Raw genomic sequence first — 20,277 nt, 5'->3', positions numbered from 1 at the left:
GAAGCGGTTAGTACAAATGGAAAAGAGCAGACCCATTATCTTTGTGTAGCTGTGTGATATGTCAAAGAAGCCACAAAGGGAAAGTACAATCCATTCTGAATAATTGGTGACAGGAAAACTCAGTATGATACTTCTCTGGCCACCAACTCCAAAATGATATCTAGGACGTGACATTAGTATAAAGGAAAGGTTTGAAACTACAACTTAATCAGCAAATTCTCCATTTCCTAATAACATTTTGTCACTTAGTTGTTGGAGTACGTAGATCCAGATCAAATAAGGTGTAGTTTGTTTTCACGCCTCTAGCTTACCTGTTCCTGTTGCTGGCGGGCAAGTTCCATTTGTTGCCTCTGTTTCTCGATTTGCGATGCTGCTAACTTCTTCTGCTCATCATGTGCTGCCAGGAGCTGTTCCCGTAAACTAATTAATTGGTTGATCATGGCAGACAGCTGACGTTCCTTTTCTGCAAGACTTTCCGGCGTACCTAGAAGAGGGAAACAGTGTCATTGATGGCTAATGCAGGAATAAGGATAAAGTAATAGATTGGGTACAGAAAGAATGTACATGAGCAGGAAAGGGCGATCCAGTTTCTCCAACCTGCTTCACTAAACAACTTGATCACAACTGATTTGCACCTCGTCGTCGGCATCAAAAACATTAACCAGAAGGATAAACCAACACGATCATTTGTAAAGGACTACTGGCCTAATGCTAGAAGGTGGGATAAAGCTAGGTTTCTCACTTTTGGCCTGACATGGAAATATACAGTCTGTAATGCTAGACTTCAAGATGTATTCCTAAATGTATGTCCATATGTCCATTTTTGTTACCTTGTTTGACACTCAAGAACATGAATGGGTTTCCCATCCTGGGCTCCACGCACTCCTCGGTTAATGGTAAGGGTTCATGGCATAAAAAAAAGGTTGGGATCTCCTGCTCTTGAACATGGCACCCTTAATGCCATAATTTCCTGAAAACAGTAAGTCTTTCCCATGACATTATGACTGAGGCACAGTATCTACCATTTACTATCCCTATTCATGGTGTCACGGCAGTACAACTCCTATACAGGTCCATGAGCCTCAAATTCCAGTTCCACGCACTGGAGAATACCTGTGATCACATCTATGATTTTTCATCCAATAAAATTTAAGAGATGCCCGAAATATGAAGCCAGTAGGGCGTTAACGTTTGTTTCGCTCCAACATGCCTGCCCTTGGCTGCCTCTAGGCAACTGTTCCAGGTAATAAAACAAGAGGATAACAAGCATCCAGTGTACATATATCTCCCTTTGCAACTTTTAAAATTATACAGCAAAGCTGTAGACGGGAATAGACAAATTGCATCTCCTGAGTGACATACACCTCTTAAATAATTGAACTGCAGCTGTTAGAGAAGTACAGCTGTCTGCACCTACACATCTATTCAATCCCAATGTGAAAGACGTGAATGTTAAACCCCAATAAAAAAGACAGTATTTTTCCCTTTCTGAACTAGCTGAATTGTAGTTTGCATCTCTTATAATATTACATTAATTAATTTTAGTCTTAATGCCCAACCATATCCAATGGGGTGGAGGTTGCGTCATATCATTTCAGAAAATGAGAAATGGGTCTGCTATTATGATGCTATTTCAGAGGTTTAAATTCAGGTTGCTTAGATTGTATATACATCAAATTGCTAACAGATCTCGCTATCCAGACTTACTGTCCAATGAGGGAACTGTACTATAAATGTCCTTCCCAAATCTTCAGCCCTATGATATTCAGAGAAGCCACATCAGAAAGTAAAAATGAGTTACCTAGATTTAGTTGATAATATTACTTAAACTCAGGATGTTAAATACTTCTGATATATATTTGTTTTTGCACTGGGAACATTCAGAACATCAGTAAGTATGCCTGAATTCTGCAAATTCCTTTCCTAATTCTGGAAGGTTGGCTGCACCTGCAGTCAGCTACGCTTTCTCTGTAAGTGCATGAAAATCTAATTATTATCCTGCAGTTGTATATGATTTTATACAAAATACAATTATGATTATCTGAGTGAGCAACTAGTATTTGAAAATTTGTGAGGTAAACCATTTTATGCATTATCAATTTAATAACTGTTTTCGTGTTTTAGTATAGGTGCCTGGTTCTATGAAGGCTGAGCAATCAACAGCCTTATTCACAGCATTCAAAATTTATTGGTATATCACACACAGATGGTCATAAAAGTCAGAAAATGTCAAAAAAGAGCAAAATGTAACAAATTGCTTCAAAAATGCTAGGCAATTCAAAAGCTAAAACATTTATAAATGTGGAGGTATGTCACATATCTATAAATCCAGTTCGACTTCACATTGAGTCACTTAGACAAATAGATAAATTTAATTGCATAAGGAGGGAATAATTTCTCTTTCAAAGCGAATCTGGGGTAATTCCTACATGCTGAATTTTGGCATTTTATTTTGTGCATCATTTTGGATTAAAAATCCAGATATTATTCCAAAAATTGTTAATTTATAATGAATCTGCTACAAACTCAATTAGAAACTGACAGCAGCAGTAGGTTTATACATGAATTTAACAGACCTTTGGAGCAATCTGCATGGAGCATGAAATTTACGTGTTCAAGATGAAAGATATATTTATTTGACTATATTCTGAATTTCACCAGCAACAGAAACAAGTGATGTTATCCAAAATTGACACAGCTTACATATTGCACAAACCAGCTATTTATGCTTCCTATGGAGATTCCAGCCTGCTAATTTCTGTATTTTTATTTAATGAATTATCTTATGGGGATCATTCTTTTTCTCTTCCACCAAATCTCTGCCATTTCCTCACTGGATATCTCAAACACCAACAGGAATTAGAGAAAATTTAAAGCACACCTTGAGGATTCCTACTAATTCCAATACATGGTCTATTCAGGTCTTTAAAAAAAACTCCTGGGATAGTTTGCTTACATTTGGGTCAATAGACAATAGACAATAGACAATAGGTGCAGGAGCAGGCCATTCAGCCCTTCGAGTCAGCACCACCAATCACTGTGATCATGGCTGATCATCCACAATCAGTATCCAGTTCCTGCCTTATCCCCATAACCTTTGATTCCGCTTTCTTTAAGAGCTCTATCCATTTCTTTCTTGAAAGCATCCAGAGACTTGGCCTCCACAGCCTTCTGGGACAGAGCATTCCATATACCCACCACTCTCTGGGTGAAAAAGTTTTTCCTCAACTCCGTTCTAAATGGCCTACCCCTTATTCTTAAACTGTGGCCTCTGGTTCTGGACATGCTTCCTGCCTCCAGCGTGTCCAATCTCTTAATAATCTTATATGTTTCAATAAGATCCCCTCTCAGCCTTCTAAATTCCAGAGTATACAAGCCCAGTCGCTCTAATCTTTCAACATATGATAGCCCCGCCATCCCAGGAATTAACCTTGTGAACCTACGCTGCACTCCTTCAATAGGAAGAATGTCCTTCCTCAAATTTGGAGACCAAAACTGCGCACAGTACTCCAGGTGTGGTCTCACCAGGGCCCTGTACAGCTGCAGAAGGACCTCTTTGCTCTTATACTCAATTCCCCTTGTTATGAAGGCCAGCATACCATTAGATTTCTTCACTGCCTGCTGTACTTGCATACTTGCTTTCAGTGACTGATGTACAAGAACACCTAGATCTTGTTGTACTTCCCCTTTTCCTAACTTGACTCCATTTAGATAATAATCTGCCTTCCTGTTCTTACAACCAAAGTGGATAACCTCACATTTATCCACATTAAACTGCATCTGCCCACTCACCCAGCCTGTCCAAGTCACCCTGCATTCTCATAACATCCTCCTCACAGTTCACACTGCCACCCAACTTTGTGTCATTGGAAAATTTGCTAATTATACTTTTAATCCCCTCATCTAAATCATTAATATATATCGTAAACAGCTGCAGTCCCAGCACTGAACCCTGCGGTACCCCACTGGTCACCGCCTGCCATTCCAAAAGGGACCTGTTAATTGCTACTCTTTGTTTTCTGTCAGCCAGCCAATTTTCAATCCATGTCAGTACTCTGCCCCCAATACCATGTGCCCTAATTTTGCCCACTAATCTCCTATGTGGGGCTTTATCAAAGGCTTTCTGAAAGTTCAGGTACACTACATCCACTGGCTCTCCCTTGTCCATTTTCATAGTTACATCCTCAAAAAATTCCAGAAGATTAGTCAAGCATGATTTCCCCTTCTAAAATCCATGCTGACTCGGACCAATCCTGTTACTGCTATCCAGATGTGTCGTAATTTCACCTGTTATAATTGACTCCAGCATCTTTCCCACCTCCGACGTCAGGCTGACCAGTCTATAATTCCCTGTTTTCTCTCTTCCTCCCTTCTTGAAGAGAAGGTCACAAGGAATCATCTTCCAGTCCCACTCCAAATAGCTAAACTTAAAAATTTAGGCTTAAGTTCCAGCACAGTACTGACGGACTGCTGCATTGTCAGAAGACTCATAGGAAAAAGATAAGTCAAGCCTTATCTGCTATCTCAAAGGATTATAAAGCACGGCAATGCACTATTTTAAACATGAGCGAAGAATAATCCTCACATCCTAACCAGTATTTGTCCTTCAGCCAATATTGTTACAAAAAACCAAGAACTTACCGTGCATAAATTAGCTGTCAGTCGTTAAACAATAGTGAAATCACAATGAACTTCAAAGTGTATTTCACCAGCCTTCTTAATTAGTCCATCTCTTAAAGTCTAACTCTAGCTAGTTGTTTCTCCATTTACTACTGCAGGTTCTACCCTATAACACCAAGCCCCATGTTCTGCCACCGTTTTGATTTTTTTTTAATTCATCTACCTTCCCATCCTCCTTTAGATCCATCCTTCAACACTACCCTTAATCCATGCATTAAGTCATAAAATTGCTTTTCTCGGCTTTGCCATTGCTGCTCTCTGAATCTTGTTATTCTTTACTAAACTCATTTTATAAATGAAAGATGTATTTGTTGCTAATCTGCTGATTTGAATCAAAATCAAACAAAGCAATTCATTTGCTTAACTAAAGTTAGTTAATTATTTAAATTTTATTAAAAAAATAGATTAGCAATATGGTGTAAATTGTAATAGTCTGCATGAAATGAAAAGGCAGAACGGGGGTAGCACCTAGAACAGTCTGTCTCTTTGGAAGCAGTACAATTTGTTCTAACAGGTTAAGCACGGATCAAAAAAAAATCAGAAACCTGAGTCCTTCAAATCTGTATTTCCTATACTGTAAACAGCAGAGCAGAAGGGGCTTCACTCCATACAGTAAACCCACAATAATTTGGAAAACTGTTGGATGAACACATAAAAACCTAAATGATGGTAGATGATCAAGCGATATTGGTAGGGAAAGAGGTGACTAAATTCTATGTAAGTGTACATACGTGGATAGTAGATTTAGAAAGATGACTGGCTAACAATATGAAATTTGTTTGATTGATATACAAGTGGAATATGCACCTCACATGAAAGGTGCTCAGGTCTTTAAATTTACCACCTTTTGGAAATAAATTTGTATACAACGTTAACATAAATGTGGGCACACACATCTATAGTCATATACTATACATATTGGCATGACTAGGAAAATCAATGGCATACTCCCCTCCTTGTACACACCATTGAATGCATATACACTTAGATTATTTAGTGACCATAGTAAAAAACATCTTCTTTGCATCATAAGAAAAATCAAGGCCTGACAACTCAGAAAAGTTAAAATAGTCCTATCAAAGCTAGTGATCTAGTTAAGGTAATAACCCAGAATGAATTCTAGTGAGGTTCATTCTGCTTACTAGTAATCTAGTGAGGTTCATTCTGCTTACTAGTAATATTTCTGAATAACGGTAGTCAAATAGATTTAGAGGAAATGAAGGGGAGATTCTGACAGATCTCAATGAAACTGAAATGTGCACGAATACAATAACATTTCTCCATACCAACTTAACACAAAAAGTCTACAGATTTCTCAGCTAGAAGATGTATTACAAACTCTTTCCAGTTCCTCCATCATTTTGTTAACTGCAGAATAAGACACACAGGTGATATATTAATGAGATACAACAAAGAGTATACAGAAGCATTCTCTCCATACAAAACAAACCAGCATCCTTGCTATTAGCATTTCACAATCTTAATTTGTTCCACTTTCAGTTGACAAACGTTAGCTCTTTTTTTTTCCTTTGAAGGCTGTCTTAAATACTGGATTTGCACCAAATGCTTTTGCACATTATGTTCTTGGCTGATGCATAATTTTGGCAAATGCACTTGTCTGGTCCAACAAAGATATTATGCACATAATAATAGATGTTGGTGAGTCGAATGGCAGTTATAAAAGGTTCAGATATCAGAAACCTGAACACCAAACAGTAGACACGCCACAACATCAGCTGAAATTTGAGGCTGCGGTGTTTGTAATACTGTTGTTCTCTCCTGTAGGTCATGGCTTTTGCAAAGGTAAAATGCAAGATAATGCAGAAGCAGCTCAGATGGCCTCATCCAAACAGCCATTACTCAGTTTTAATGCATTTGCTAGCATGCAAATACAGTATCGTAGTGACTATGAATGGGAATGTTTGCTGATCTTTACCCTTCTTTATTCAGGATTCATGTCGCCATTTCTCATACCCTTATAGACACTGCAGATAAGAGCTTAAATCAGCATGAAGCAAAAATTCAGTTTGGAGTTTTTTCCAACGTGTGGCATAAAATAGAACCACAGGTACTAAATGCAATTGGCCGTCAGGATTAGTTATCTTGATCTGAATTTCTATCTAATTATGTTTTTAATTGTTAAAGGATTGTTTCAGAATGGTCTGGTACCATAGTCATTTCTCTGTTTAGGTGAAATATTTTAATTCCCAAATTGACTGCAATGGTAGATTTCATCCATTTCCAAGACAAAGTGCTAGATCAAGGATTTCACGCACTTTACTGAATACAGCCTGTGATAACTAGAAATGCCCCCTCTCCTCCAGTAAGAAAATACGTTACTTAAAATTCCAAGCATAATAAATAAAATGGAAAGAAAGAAAGATTTCTATTTATGAAGCACTTCTAATGATGTCCCAAAGTCCTTTACAGCCAATGCAGTCACTGGTTAAACAGACTTGTCAAGTCTTTCTTAAAAATTTACTATCACACACTGAGAGATGTCATACTGTTTTTCAATATAAGTCAGGCAAATAACTGGTGATTGAACCAAGACAGAAATAGTAATACAGCAAAGGTTCATCACTTTGTACTTAGAGCCATAGATCCTTGTGAATGATTAAAAGACATTAAGGTTATTGAAGAGATCAGATCACATCATAAATCATAAGAAGAAAGCTCAAATGCTTTACAACTTTCATCTGGACTGTGAGTTAACTAGAACTTCGAATTTATTTTAGTATAGTCACTGTTATCCAACTATGTAAAATATTTTATAATCCAAGCCTTTATATCAAGGACGTAATTAGTACAGAAAGAATATATGGTTACATTACATTCCATCTAAGGGAAATCTGTTGCTGATGTAATTCTTCACTGAATGCATATGTCCTGAAGATTAGGGGCTATCAGGGTTACTGTGCCCTTTAAAGAGTTGCTATCTTGTTTACTGAGGAAACTCAGATAAATAATTGTCTTTGATGTTGTTAAGGATTTTTTGATGAGGGAAAACAAATAATTCTACAATCCCAGCATGTTTCCCTGTATTATAAGCAGGGATTCTTAATTCTCTGCAGGTACTTTACTATACTCTTTTCCTCAGCTGTCACATGGATAGAAGAATTATAGAAATTTACAATTCATACAATTTGTGCAATTAAATTGTGAGGCCATGTTCTAAAATGAACAAGACATATCACAGCCTTCAAGTGTTGTCCTGTAATTTTGTTTATAAGATTAGGTTTCATCAGAGAATTCAAATGCTTGATATGTATTTCTATTGTTTCGATGATGCCAGGTGACTAACAATTAACAAAATATGTCAAAATGATAAATAAGTCACTACTGATGTATGCTGCCAATTTGACACCTATTAGCTTAAATCTGGACATTAAATATAATCTAATGGAAGTTTCCCCCAAACCATGAAAGTATCCTTTTTTGCTCAATTGATGGTGCATGATTTTAACTCCTTTCATTTTTTTCATATATCAAATACTTACAGATTCTCCTTCATGACTGCCTGTTACATTTATAATGCCTGTTTCTTTTAACTGTTATTCAGCAGGTGTGTGGCAAAAAGGTCACAATATAGATGAAAAGAATGGCAGTACTGTGGGAGTGGAGTGTCTGTGGTGATGTCAGTCCACAACTTTACTTTCTCATTCAAAAGAATATAGTAAAATATACAATATCCTGCAGAATCACTGCTTCTATATTTCATGTATTATTCTGCATGCGTCAGTTGCAATATCTGGACACCACTTTATGTTACATTGATGATATATTACTTAGAAAATTCACATCTCTACTTTGCATAATCTTTCAGATGTGTCAGCTTGCTTACAAAATTACCATCAATTTTTTTATTAGTGTAATTAAATTATAATAACTCCACACAGATTACTCACAATCATTTATTGGTTATTAAAGCAGCATTGTCACTAGAAACTGCCCTACTTGAATTTATCTGCTCCTCTGTAAATAATGGTCAATTTAAGATATTAGAGATTGCAAACTGTACACGACAAATTACTACCTTACGGAAGAGACTTCTGCTGTACTGAGATGGGAGGAAGGAAACTGAGGTAAAACCTGTGTCTTTACTTTGGGCCCTTGCAAGCTCTAAATAAGTCTGACAGGCCTTTTGTTCTAAATGGATCAGCCACACTAATGCTATTTTTGGGAGCATGTTTAATGTAGACATGCTTCTTATGTAGACAGAAATCTTATCAGCTGTTAACCTCAAAGCAATATGTGAATATGAAGCCTGGTGTATTTTCTGCACTGGCCATCAATGTGCCACGTGTATTGCTGCTTGAACATTGATAACCATGAAGATGATTTCAATAGTTTCAATTGTTAAATCCTCCTGTCACCTCCTTACCCTGTATTTTTTTTGCAGACATCCAGTAGAATAAATAAAGAGAAAAAAAGCACAAATAATAATAGTAATAATAAATAAATAAATACTGAGAACATGAGTTACAGAGTCTTTGAAAGTGAGTTGGTAGGTTGTGCAATCAGTTCAATGTTGAGGTGAGTGAAGTTGTCCATGTTGGTTTAGGAGCCTGGTGTTTGAAGGATAATAACTGTTCCTGAACCTGGTGGTGTGGTTCCTGCACAATGGCTCCTTAGGCATGCATGCCTGCGCTCACACACATTTTTTGCTGCTAGCACACAATGGAATTTAAACTTTGCACAGAAGTTTGTCACCCTCCCGTCACTGACTACGGACGGCACATGGCACACCCGGTAAAACACTCATCCCCAGCAGTAATAGTGACTGGGTCTGAACCAGAGCTGCTGCATGGAGCTGTCTCATATAGAGGCAGCAGCAACCTGCACAGGTGTGCTGATGGTGGAGGATACCATCTTTAATTGGATAATTGAGTTAATTAGCTTTTGGTTGGCCTAGGGGGAGGGGCTTAGCAGTTATAAGCCTCAGGTTACCAAGGCTTTGGAGTTAGTTTTCTTTTGTGTTTAAGTGTTATATATTGTTTTCTTCCAGTTTTTGTCTTGTTTTGAGGTAGATAAAAGCACCTCAATCTATTTTTGCGACTCAAGCCATCAGGTCATTTTTCTTAAACAATTGACCTACCATTTTTTGTGACACTCTACCTCATTGGCATGTCCAGTATATTTCATGATTATACACATCACATTTCTTTTTCTGGTTTCCTGACGTGGAGTTTGTGATGATTTGTCTGCAGGTTTTAGAACTGGCTTATTTATACTGTTTTTATTGAAGAAATTATTGATTCACTGGGTCGAATTCCAAAGAAGCAAAGGGCATGAAGTGCAAAAGAACTGCTAGTTCACTTAAAGCGGAATGGCTTAATGAAACAATAGAAACTGTTACACCGAAAGCTCGAGGTCAGGAATGTGTAGCTACGAGAAATATTTATGTGCAATACAGAAACTGGTGTTTCCTGCATGTATTGCAGACATCCCACCTCTCCCGAAAGTTCCGGGAGTCTCCCGCATATTAATAGTGGCTCCCGGATGCCCGCAAATTATATACAATATCACTGAAATCAATTTTTTTGAGAGCAAGCACGTGAGCGAGAGAGACAGAGAGCGCGAGAGCGACCACGAGAGAGAGCACGAGCGAGAGAGAGCGAGCGAGAGAGAGCACGAGTGAGAGAGAGTGAGCAAGAGAGAAAGCAAGCAAGAGAGAGAGCACGAGAGTGACTACTAGAGAGAGAAAGCAAGCGCGAGCGAGAAAGCAAGTGAGAGCATGTGAGAGAGCGCGAAAGCGACCACGAGAGAGAGAGAGAGAGCACGAGCGAGACAGACAGGGGGAGAGAAAGCAAGCGAAAGTGCGCCATGGCAGAGTGTTCCAAAAAAAAATATAAAACGTATGTCAGCCCAGACTACACAAAAGTGTACCCCTGCCTAAAAGGGGTCAAAATAATGACAGTGTTGTTCGCTGCACTGTTTGCAACAGTGATTTTCCTATTGTCCATGGTGAGTTCAGACTGTAAAAGACATGTTGAGGTGAGTTTAACAGGTGTCATTCGTTCATTAGCATAGCTAACGTTATTTAAACTAGCTAGCTAGCTGCTAAGAAGCTACTCTATTGCAGACATCCCACCTCTCCCGGAAGTTCCAGGAGTCTCCCGCAAATTGATGGGGCTACCTCCCTGAAATGAGTTTTTGCAGGATGCGTGTCTGGTATTGTCACGATGCAAAAGTTGCTTGAGAATTTGTAAGTGGGAAGAAGTGGAGTGATATTTGGAAACTAGACTTTTTTGAGCGCCATTTAGCAAGCAAATCACATGTGTGCAAAAGCTCCAGTGAGAAAGCCCTTCATTACCTGCTACAGGCCTGCTACATATGTTTTGTGAGAACATGAAAAATAATACTCATTGATACGTATTATTTTTTTTCTTTTAAACAATGAACAACAAACTGGATTTGGCAGTTTATTATCCTGAGAATAGCTTCAGGTTTACTTCCACTTAAAAATTCAATGTGCACATGTTGTTGTCACTGGGTAAAAAGTTTCACAGCACAAGATTTTTGCATACATTGATCATTACAAATGGGAACATTGCTCCTGTACCTCCTTGCCAATGACAGCAAAGAAAAGAGAGCATGACCTGGCTGGTGGGGAGTCCTTAATGATGGTTGCTGCTTTCTTGTGGCAGTACTCCTTGTTGATGGTGGAGAGGGATACTCTTGTGATGGCTGTACCCACCACTTTTTGTAGGCTTATCAGACCGTGATGTAACCAATTAGGATAATCACCACTATGCATCTATAGAAATTTTCCAAAGTTTTAGATGACACGCTAAATCAGCGCAAACATCCAAAGAAGTAGAAGCGCTGCCATGCTTCCTCTGAAATGGCACTTTCGTGCTGGTCCCAGGATAGATACTCTGATACAAATTAACGACTTAAAGTTACGGATCCTCTCCCCTATGATTCCCTAATGAGGACTGGCTCACGGACCCCCAGTTTCTACGCACCCTTACTTGGTGGAGAATTAACCCATACCAGACACGCAAAAGATAGTATTCTCCACCTATACTCACATAGATTATTTTTTTAACTGAGTAGGTAATAAGGGTGCAAATATTGACTTGAAAACACTTGGAATGACGAAGCCAGAATGGACATTGAGGCATGGATCTCATTGCTGAATCTTTCCAATCTATCACTGCTGCTGGCAAAAGTGCATGGGCAAGATCTGGATGAAATTCAGCTGTGAAGTTAAATAGGCTTTCTAAAAGTCAAGGCTTGGACACTGATATCTCAATCACAATCAAATTGGGAAAGAAGAAGTACAAAATAACCGGGCATTGTGCTGGCTTGAAGTTACAGTATATACAGACTGCATCTTAAAGGAATGCAAAAAATATTTCTAATATAAAAATTGCAGTTTATGTCCTTTTGTCTCAGGAGTTGTCACCGTTCATTTCCAAGATTCTGTCTCAAATGTCACAATAGCTACCAAATAAGCTACAGATAACTCCTGAAGGAAAGAAACCATCTGTGATGCAACAGTCCTGTTGGAGAGCATCTCAATGCGAAGTTGAGAATTATACAGTATTTTCTATGTTGGGGAGGGGGGTTCACATTAAAACAAAATGGGTCAATATATAAATGTATTACTGACGAACTGAGATTACGACCTTGGAGAAAGAAACAGTGGAGTATGCATTCATTCAGTTCTCAAATTCACCCAACCCAGATCATTAACTCATTCCTTGTCAAAATACTCCAACATGAAGGGTATTAGCTTCTTCTCTTTTATTAAATTTTTATCATTTGGAGTCAATAAGATGTTGGATGTGCTAGAAAGCCCTGAAACCAATGCTGATCTGTATTTGCTGAGAGCGCTGCATTCTCTATCCCGTTGGGCTCTGGAAGATAGATCATACGAGGTATTTAAAGAGGTAAGTGAATCTTTGAAGGATCAGGGAATTGAGAGTAATGGGACCTGGCACAGAAGTGGAAATAAAGCTTGGGGCAGAGAAGTCATGATCATATTGAACAGGGGGAAAAGACCTGATGGGCTGGATTTCCTACTTATGTTCCTATTTTTTCAGGTATTTTTAAGTATATTCTACTTATTAATGATGCCAGGCTAATTGAATAATTTCAGATTACTAAGAGTCTATTCCCAAATATTACCCAACGGTGGCCTATAATTTAACATCGAACATACCCAAAACGTGGGAAACACGCAGATATGCCTATTCCATCATGAATCAACAATACTTCTTCCTCTTCATCTACCTTGAAAATCTAAGTCTGCTTTGGTCCTATGTTCCATAGATTCTTCATAAAAAAGGAACTGAAATAAGTAACGCAACAAGCAGCATCGCAGGTTGCAAGCAGCAGTATCAGACACTACCTTTCAACATTTTTTTAGGAAGCAAGTCTCACAGAAACCACATTGTGAGTCTGATACTTGTTGATCTACTGTGGATCCTTCATGAATGCAGAAACAAAACAGGAACTACATAAAATCAAACTGGTTTTGACGTAAGAGTGCAGTTGCTGTCACAATAACAAAGATCAAAACAAAGCTGGTGAAGTCTTTCCTTTTTGTATCACTCAGTGTCACCTGTTTTCAGTTCTTGATTTCTTGCTTATTCCCCATTGACCACCTACACTATTTGCCCATTCAATTGTTCAGGTATTTTTTTTCACAATCAAAATTTCATCATTAATACCATGGTTAGGATTAATGGTGGTATAGGCACAACTTCAAAGTGACACTACTAAGAAAAAAGCCATATAACTTAGGTAGATTTTGATATCCAAACAACGTTATTTGAGTCAACTAATCTGTGCCACTGTTTTTGCTCCACACTAATCTCCTCCAACCTAGTCTCATCTAATCCTATCAGCGAATCCTACATCACCACAGACTGCCATCTGTTAGGCGTTGGACAATCATTGCAAGACACAGCCACTGCCTGAATTCACTACCTGCAACGTCAGCCCAATTGGTCTTAAGTCCTCCAGGTATGGAGGGCCACTGCAGCTGGCTCTCCACATCAAGAGAAGCCTTGAAGGGCAGAGTCGGGTCCAAGAGGACAATGTATTGTATACTGAAGCCCTGCTGTGGAACACCCTTTTGGTTTTCAACAGTATGACACTATAAGGAACGTTTGAAAAGCTTTTTGATGTCTCCAACAGAAACTTTTTTTTAGATAGATTTAATGAATTAAAAAATATTAAATTTGAAAACACCTTAGGAATTCTTTTGTTTGTTCTTAATGTGCCATGTCATAGTCTTTCCATGACCATGATTGCTGTTGGCAAATTTGTTGTCAGAAGTAGCTTGCCATTGCCTTCTTCTGGGCAGTGTCTTTACAAGACAGGTGACCCCAGCCATTATCAATACTCTTCAGAGATTGTCAGCCTTGTGTCAGTGATCACATCAGCAGGACTTGGGATACGCACTGGCTGCTAATACGATCATCCACCACCTGCTCCTAAGGCTTTCCGTGACCCTGATCAGGGCGCTAAGCAAGCGCTACACCTTGCCCAAGGGTGACCTGCAGGCTAGCGGAGGGAAGGAGCGCCTTACATTCCTTCGGTAGAGACATATCTCCACCCCGCCACCTTAGGAGTGCTTTAAAAAATAGTAACATAACTCAAAACTAATGCTTATTTCCATAAGGTTAGCATCCCATTCAAATGAACATTGTTCCTTCACCAGACCCTGATGTCAAGTCGAGGGATAAGATGGGAAAGAGCATTGGGATCCTCCTATCAATCCAGCATTGCTCCACCACTGGACACAGTGGGAAGTCTAGGAGTGGAATGAGAGGTTAAGGCTCAGTGAAATGTACATAAGGCAAAGGATCAAGCACCTGTAATTGAGATTAGTATACACAGGTACCTGTGATCCTCACAGACATAGACATGGTGGGCCAAATGGACTCTTTCTGTGCCCTAGTACACAAAAATCTAACATCTGCTTTGTTTCAGGGCTCTATATTTGCTGGCGAGATGGACTATGACCCTGATGACCTGTTGAGCTATGGCTGTTAGTCAGCTTGACTTCACGCATTAATCTTCAAAGCATAGGTCACTAAAATATTTTGGATCTATCATGCAACACCAAAAAGCTCAGGTGGACAGCACAGTGGATCAGAGACAGATATTGCTTACTTCGAGTTTATACCATCATCAAAAAGGTGGTATCTAACCAACCCTAAAGGTTGTTGCAAATACAGAAATCATCAGGCTTTGGTGGGATAGATAATTTTCAAAGTGAAAAAGTGCAGCATTATCTCTACATCCCAAATTGATAGGTACCACCACTCTCTCAGTACTTTAATATTTTTCGCTTTCAGAATATAAAGTTTTCTTGAATATAAAGTAGTCCTGACGAAGGGTCTCGGCCTGAAACGTCGACTGTACCTCTTCCTAGAGATGCTGCCTGGCCTGCTGCGTTCACCAGCAACTTTGATGTGTGTTGCTTGAATTTCCAGCATCTGCAGAATTTCTCGTGTTAAAGTTTTCTTGAGCTGGGTATGGGGTTGGGGAGGTCTTCACAACTAACCACTTTCTTCCTTACACACAACGTTCTTTATTACCTATTTACATATCCGTCGAGTTTAGGGGAGAAGCCTAGAGCATTGGACCTTTGCTTCAACTCTAGTCTCTTAGGCACAGCATGCCGTAGCACAGCTAACAGTGAGGCAGTCGCATTCTGCTGACCACAAACAAGTGAGGGATTGAAGCTCACCTTTTAACTCTGCTTGTCTGAGGATTGCACTTGGCAGCTTTGGATAATACCTGGTTTTGCATCTAAATTTATATGCTGACAAGTAATTTCATGCTCAGCAATCTTTCTATGTTAACGGCAGTGGAGACCTGGGGATTCCAAGTGCTCTGCGAAATATATTTCCTGTGGGAAACGGTGAGGGAGGACAGACAGAGATTGAAATGGCACTTCAAGTGTTAAGTTTTTCTCCAGGTCCTTAAAATAATATCAGGGCACATCTGTCTCGAGTTTCTCCTGAATTTGTCAGGTGGATCAGTGCTCCCAAGAGCCTGGTTCAGCAGAAGTATTTTAATTTGACTAAACACCTGATTTATTTTATCTGTCGGAGAAGGGGCAGTTTGTCTTAATACTGCCTGTCAGCTGCTGGGTCTACTCACAGCAATTTACAGAAAGCCTCTGCTACTAAAAACAACATAGCATCCACCCTTTCAGTAGTACCTGAAAGGGTCATGTCATGCCGTTATACATTACCTTTCCTGAAAGACTAAAGCAATGATTCACCCCCCCCCCCCAAATTAACAGATTGTGGTCCAAATTATTTACTAAAAGAACTTTATTTACAGCTTCCATATACACTACCAAAGGAATGCTAAGCCATGGGTTACAATGGCATTCTAAGCATGCTGATATGCTAGCACTCTTAAACTTTATTACAAGCTGTCATTCACTCTCTGGCTGTCACTTGAGTATGCATAATTTGTAAAAATAGAAAGGTTATTCTTTTCTACCTTCTATTTGTCAAGGCAATGCCCATAAAAAATGGGGCAAATTTCAGATACTTTTTTGTTAAAGTTGCAAAAAATTAGCAAAGATACGGCAATAGTGATATCTGCATCTCAAACATGGGAAGATAAGTAACTGAAAAATTCAGAAGTAATGTATATTTGAAAAAGAGAATACATTTTGGGAAAGAGATGGATGCTTTTGGTGAAATGGAAGAAGAAAGGAACTGAATGAAAATAGCACAGGAAAACTTTGATGAGAAATGTCTATTGAAGTATTCAACATATGCAAAGAAAAACCTATGAAACAGATATAGGATTTGTGAAAGAAAGAGGGAGAGGGGGAGACAGTTCAAAACTGTCAAAAACATCAGCAAGCTATTTTTAATGAAGATCAAAAAACATTGCAGATGCTGGAAAGTTGAAACAAAATGTTGGAGGGGATGTTTACACAGCCTATTAGGCCTGGTAATTGGGAATAGTCATTAACCTGAAATGTTAACTGCTTCTCTGTCCACAGAAGCCTCTTGAACTATTTGGTCTGTAACCTTACAAGTGCAAGTCCATTCACATTCACTTCTTTGTGGCCTCTCACATTGACGTAGATTACTTAGCTTGATTCTAAAATCTTGATATTGGATTTATGCCCTTAAGGCACGTTGCATTAATGCTAAAATTCTGGTCAATCAAATTTGGTCTTTTCCATCCTTGAGAAATGGTACACTGGCTCTAGGAATGCTATTTGAGGAGTTACAGTCACAGGCACGGCAAATCACCTGCTTTGATCCTCATGCTTCCTCCGGACTTTTACCAGATTGCAAGATGTTACATGCATGGCAAAGTAAATGTCAGTGCATAGTAAATTGCTGGCTACCCATAAAATCAATCTATCCTGACCTGATGGTAAGAGATATGCAGGGATGGATGATCCCATCTGCTAGTTAAATTGAAGTACGAGGCACAGTGAGACCAAACATAGCACACTTGGCATAGGTTGTTAATACAGTCAAAATCTGCTGGGATTGCATTTGGCTAAAGTCATTATGACATAGAAAACTGTGAATTTTTCAGTGTTGCCCTCCTATGATAATAATATTCATGTGGTGATTCTGAGGCAGGCTGTGGCACATTTCCCTGACACCTATGGCCCCTGGCAGATTCACTGCTCCATATGCTTCTGAGCTTTCATCTCACTTATCTGTGAGAAGATGCTCATGGTGTTCCTTCCCCTTCCTGCCCATCACTGCCAAATGATATTTGTACCCACTTTGCTGGGTACTTCAGGCTCCGAGTGCTCTGAATGGTACTTCGGCAAATACAGTTCAACTGGCATGAAATTAGCGGAATCACAGAGAAAGCCCGTAAGATTAGTTACCATTAGGATTAATGTCACAGTGGCAAAGTAGGAGAATGCCTTGGTGCCTGAAAGTTAAACTGCATTGCTGGGAATATCCTTTACTTTGAATCTAACTGCCTTGTTCCAAGCCTGGAAGTATATAGAGAGGGTAAACAGTGAAAACTTTGAGGTATAAAGTTACAATTCATGACTTGAATGTATCTTACTAAAATTAACATCAGTGAAAAAGGAAATTAAATAAATTATTCTCTGTAACTGCCTGATTAAATCAACAAAGTTCCAGGAGAAGCAAACACACAAATAAACTGCACCCTAGACGATAAAATATAAAAGTATTTTGGTTTCTGTCAGCTAGACAAACAGGCAAATATTATCAAATAAAAATATTTCTATAAACAGCTGCATATTTTCATTTTGGCCATTTTTTGGCAGTGTGCGGTTCTCCATTTTGAAAGCTAACACTGTCAATGTGACGCAGACACATTTGATCTCGCTGTTGACCAGAGGGGACTCAGGGACAATAGTGTGACAGACAGCAATGTCTGATCGACAGGTCTGATGGGTTATGATGTCCGCACTTCAGAGGGAATCCGGCCAGCACTTAGCATTTGCTCTGCTGCTACTTTGTTTTTGATTCCACCGATTTTCAAATGCCACAAGTAGCATCTATGTAGGGCAGCAAAAGTCAACAAAGAAAAAAGCAGGGAACCCTCAAAAAAGACTCGATCAAATTGGGTCTGTGAAGATAAATGCCTTTTCTTTTGTGGTGAGTGGCAATAGGATTCGATTAACTCCCTGTTACCCCACCCACCATCACCTCCCCCTCCACTCTCCTCTTATTCCAGTTGGAAGCACATGGTTTATAAAATATGTTTTTGTTCCACTTTGATGAGTCCCAAGTTAATAATAAAGATAAAAGATTTGAGTGTAAAAACATTAAAAGAACTGTATTATCTTATCATCCTTTCAGTCAGGACAGCTGAGCCATTATGACTAATTTCATTGATTTTTTTAAAAACAGAAATGAACACTGGAATTCTTTTGTGGAAACATCAGTTGGCTATTGTCAAAGCTCCCATATGCTGTCACCCCCTATTCAGTAAATTAAGATTTTATAAATGCTGCAATTGTACTTCATTACGATGCATGGCAGACAGTGAAATAGCTGGCATGCCAAGAGTGCAAAGCATTCAGGCTGACCACTTAAACAGTCTGGTCATAAGGAGAAGGTGTATGCGGAAAATGCTTGTCAAACTTCAAACAATATATAATCATTATAAATGAGGCCAACCTTTCCTCTCCTCTTCCCTTCTTCTTGCTCCCTAACAAAAAGCTGGGGGTGGGACGAAACATAAAACTAATTTCGCTTGAACAAAACAGCCGGAAACTTCTTACGAAGGCAAGGTTTAACAAGTGAAAGGAAAATGTCAGCTTGAAGAGAAACAGCTTGTTTAGCGGCACTGTTTCCAAGGTCACGGCAATACCTGTTGTTGCTGAACACTGCCTCAGAATGTTGCTGAAACGAAGGTGGAAGCCAATCAGAAAAAAGGAGGGAGATTAAATATCTGGCCTCTCACTCCACATCAGCAAAACTCAGTCAGCAAGAGCTGATTATTGATTGAGGAGAAGGAAACCGGAGGTCCCTGAGCCAATCCTCATAAGGGGATCAGAGGTGGAGAGGGTCAGCAACTTTAAATTGCTCAGGGTTGTCATTTTATATGATCTGTTCTGGGTTCATCATGCAAGTGCCATTACAAAGAAAGCATGATAGTGCCTCTACTTTCTTAGAAGTTTGTGGAAATTTGGCATGTCATCTAAAACAACTGACAAACTTCTTTAGATGTGTGGTAGAGAATACAGCCTGGTATAGAAACACCAATGCCCTTGAATTGAAAAGCCTACAAGAAGTAGCTGTTACAGCCCAGATAATCATGGGTAAAGCCCTCCCCATCATACAGCACATCTACATGAAGTGTTGTCGCAGGAAAGCAGCATCAATCTTCAAGGACCCCACCTCCCAGGTCATGCTCTCTTCTCACTGCTACAATCAGGAAGGAGGTACAGGAGCCTCAGAACCCATGTCACAAGGATCAGGAACAGTTATTACCCCTCAATCATCAGGCTCTTGAACCAGAGGAATAACTTCACTCACCCCAACACCGAACTGTTCCCACAACCAATGGAAACACTTTTAAGGACTTTTCATTTCATGTTGTTGATATTTATTATTTATTACTTATTTATGTATGTTTTTTTTCTTTTTATATTTGCACAGTTTGTTGTCTTTTGCACATTGGTTGTTTGTCCATCTTGTTAGGTGTGGTCTTTCATTGATTCTATTGTGTTTCTAGTATTTACTGTGAATGCCCACAAAAATGAATCTCAGGGTTGTAGATGTAACATATATATACTTTGATTATACATTTACTTTGATCTCTGAGATCAGCAAGTGGATTTGGATTGTTCAGATGTTCAGACTGTGCTATTTGAATGTGATCCCCCATTTATTTGAAGATTGAAATTGGTTATATATGCTTTCAATTAGTATGTATAGAAATTATAGAAACTTGTCAACGTGCATTAACCTGAAAGAAAAATATACATAAGAATGAGTCCAAATCAAAGCCTAAAAATTATTAACACAAAATACTCTGCAGATGCTGGGGTCAAAGCAATACTCACAACACGCTGGAGGAACTCAGCAGGTCGGGCAGCATCCGTGGAAATGATCAGTCGACGTTTCAGGCCGGAACCCTTCGTCAGGA

At 39.1% G+C, this 20,277-nt stretch overlaps 1 protein-coding gene across 22 annotated transcripts in view; it reads right to left on the bottom strand.

The window, feature by feature from the left end:
• sox6 (SRY-box transcription factor 6) overlaps positions 1 to 20,277 on the bottom strand; it is a 618,625-nt gene that overhangs the window by 195,768 nt on the left and 402,580 nt on the right. For all 22 annotated transcript variants that reach the window (XR_011887772.1, XM_072272504.1, XM_072272513.1 and 19 more), the window contains one exon: positions 312 to 484. Coding sequence is in view for 21 of the 22 variants with exons in the window: in XM_072272504.1 (XP_072128605.1) it covers positions 312 to 484 (173 nt within the window). In the remaining variant the exon portion in view is untranslated. The remainder of the gene's footprint in view (positions 1 to 311; positions 485 to 20,277) is intronic.

The sequence above is a fragment of the Mobula birostris genome, chromosome 11 (assembly GCF_030028105.1).
Source record: "Mobula birostris isolate sMobBir1 chromosome 11, sMobBir1.hap1, whole genome shotgun sequence".
NCBI lineage: Eukaryota > Metazoa > Chordata > Chondrichthyes > Myliobatiformes > Myliobatidae > Mobula > Mobula birostris.
Note: the sequence above shows the minus strand (reverse complement) of the source record. Positions and strands in the feature narration are given on the sequence as shown.